At 43.8% G+C, this 1,599-nt stretch overlaps 1 protein-coding gene across 1 annotated transcript in view; it reads left to right on the top strand.

Annotated features, from left to right (window-relative positions):
* The first annotated feature begins 7 nt into the window (after positions 1–7).
* Positions 8–1,599, top strand: part of cacng3b (calcium channel, voltage-dependent, gamma subunit 3b) — a 25,275-nt gene continuing 23,683 nt past the window's right edge. Inside the window, exon 1 of the mRNA XM_014006921.1 lies at positions 8–448. Coding sequence (XP_013862375.1) covers positions 232–448 — 217 coding nt within the window. The 5' untranslated portion in view covers positions 8–231. The remainder of the gene's footprint in view (positions 449–1,599) is intronic.

Genomic DNA, 1,599 nt, shown 5'->3' with positions numbered 1-1,599 from the left:
ACACACACACACACACACACACACACACACACACACACACACACACACACGCACAAAAGCCTTTAACTCCAAATATTCATATTTCTGAGCGGTTCCCTCAGCTTCTCACTCTGACCCCCACTCCTTTGCCAAATCTCGCGGGATATTAAAAAAAAAAGAAGAAGAGGAGGAGAAGGAGGAGGAGGAGGAGGTGGGGGGAGACATTAAAGGCACCCAGGAGGAGCCGCCTTTATGAAGATGCTAATGTGTGACCGCGGCATCCAGATGCTCGTGACGACGGTGGGCGCGTTCGCCGCCTTCAGCCTCATGACCATCGCCGTGGGCACCGACTACTGGCTGTACTCGCGCGGGGTCTGCCGCGTGAAGAGCAGCGGCGACAACGACACGAGCCGCAAGAACGAGGAGGTGATGACGCACTCCGGCCTCTGGCGGACCTGCTGTCTGGAAGGTACGTGATCAGTCTCTCTCTCTCTCTCTCTCTCTCTCTCTCTCTCTCTCTCTCTCTCTCTCTCTCTCTCTCTGCGTGCGTGTGTGGACATGTCTTTATTAACGCACGCGCGCGCGCACACACACCTCCCTGAGTGTCAGAGCAACACTAATGCTCTTTTACTGTGTATTTGAGTCCAGCTCAAATGAATCAAGTTCAATTGTTTTCCTGGGTTCACACTTTCTGACARCCTTTAACTAGAATGAGTGTGGTTGACTTTAAACACCTCAATGAGCTCAAACAAAGAGGAGTAACAGGGATTTATAACTATCTGCAGGATTCTACCTTCTTTCATACAATTTTGCTGAACATTTGGCCATAAACAGAGGAGTCAACTGTATTCATTAAACAAGTAGTATAGATACTTGGGGTTAAAAATACATCTTTGGAAGTAGAAGTGTTCACTCCAGCTTTTTACTCAAGCAAAAGTGTAAAAATACTGATTCTAAAACAACTTAAAATACAAAAGTAAAAGTGATGTAAGGGAAAAATCAAAAGCTTAGCCCTAGTGCACAACCCCACTTCCACAAAAACTATTTCTGTAAAGGTATTAATGACTATAATTTTATATTGCAATGTTGAGTAGGTCGTCACTGGAAATAAGAATTGGTTTTCAAGTGACCGTGCACGGTCATCTGCATACGTCCGATATGCTGGAGTGTGRCGTGATTTGTGTCGTGATGGATAGGATGTCAGATACACTTCTCTGTGAAACACAATTAAATTCACTCGTTTCGGGAGGTGCCATACGTCTCGATAGTTTTTATTTAAATGATGACAAGCCAGAATGAAAACAAGCAGAAGTGAAATAGATGTAAGGATTAGAAAATAAAGATAATGGTTTGAAAATGTAAGAAGTTGAAGTAAAAGGCTGAAAAATAGTTACATCAGTAAAGTATAAATAACCAAAATTTCTACTTAAGTAAGATAACAAAGTATTTGTACTTAGTTGCATGAAACCTCTTGCCGTGAACTCCTTTGATTATTTAGCCTGGCTCTTGCCTTCCTACGCAGCTCTGCTCAATTCTAGTTTCCCTTCTCTGCTCCTTCTGGGATTTCTCCTATGGACAAGGATTTCGCTGGCAGATTCTTAGCCGGGCCAATCAGAGAAC

This window comes from Austrofundulus limnaeus, unplaced genomic scaffold (assembly GCF_001266775.1).
Source record: "Austrofundulus limnaeus strain Quisiro unplaced genomic scaffold, Austrofundulus_limnaeus-1.0 Scaffold38, whole genome shotgun sequence".
NCBI classification, from domain to species: domain Eukaryota; kingdom Metazoa; phylum Chordata; class Actinopteri; order Cyprinodontiformes; family Rivulidae; genus Austrofundulus; species Austrofundulus limnaeus.
The sequence above is the reverse complement of the archived record's forward strand: the minus strand, read 5'-3'. Positions and strand labels throughout refer to the sequence as shown.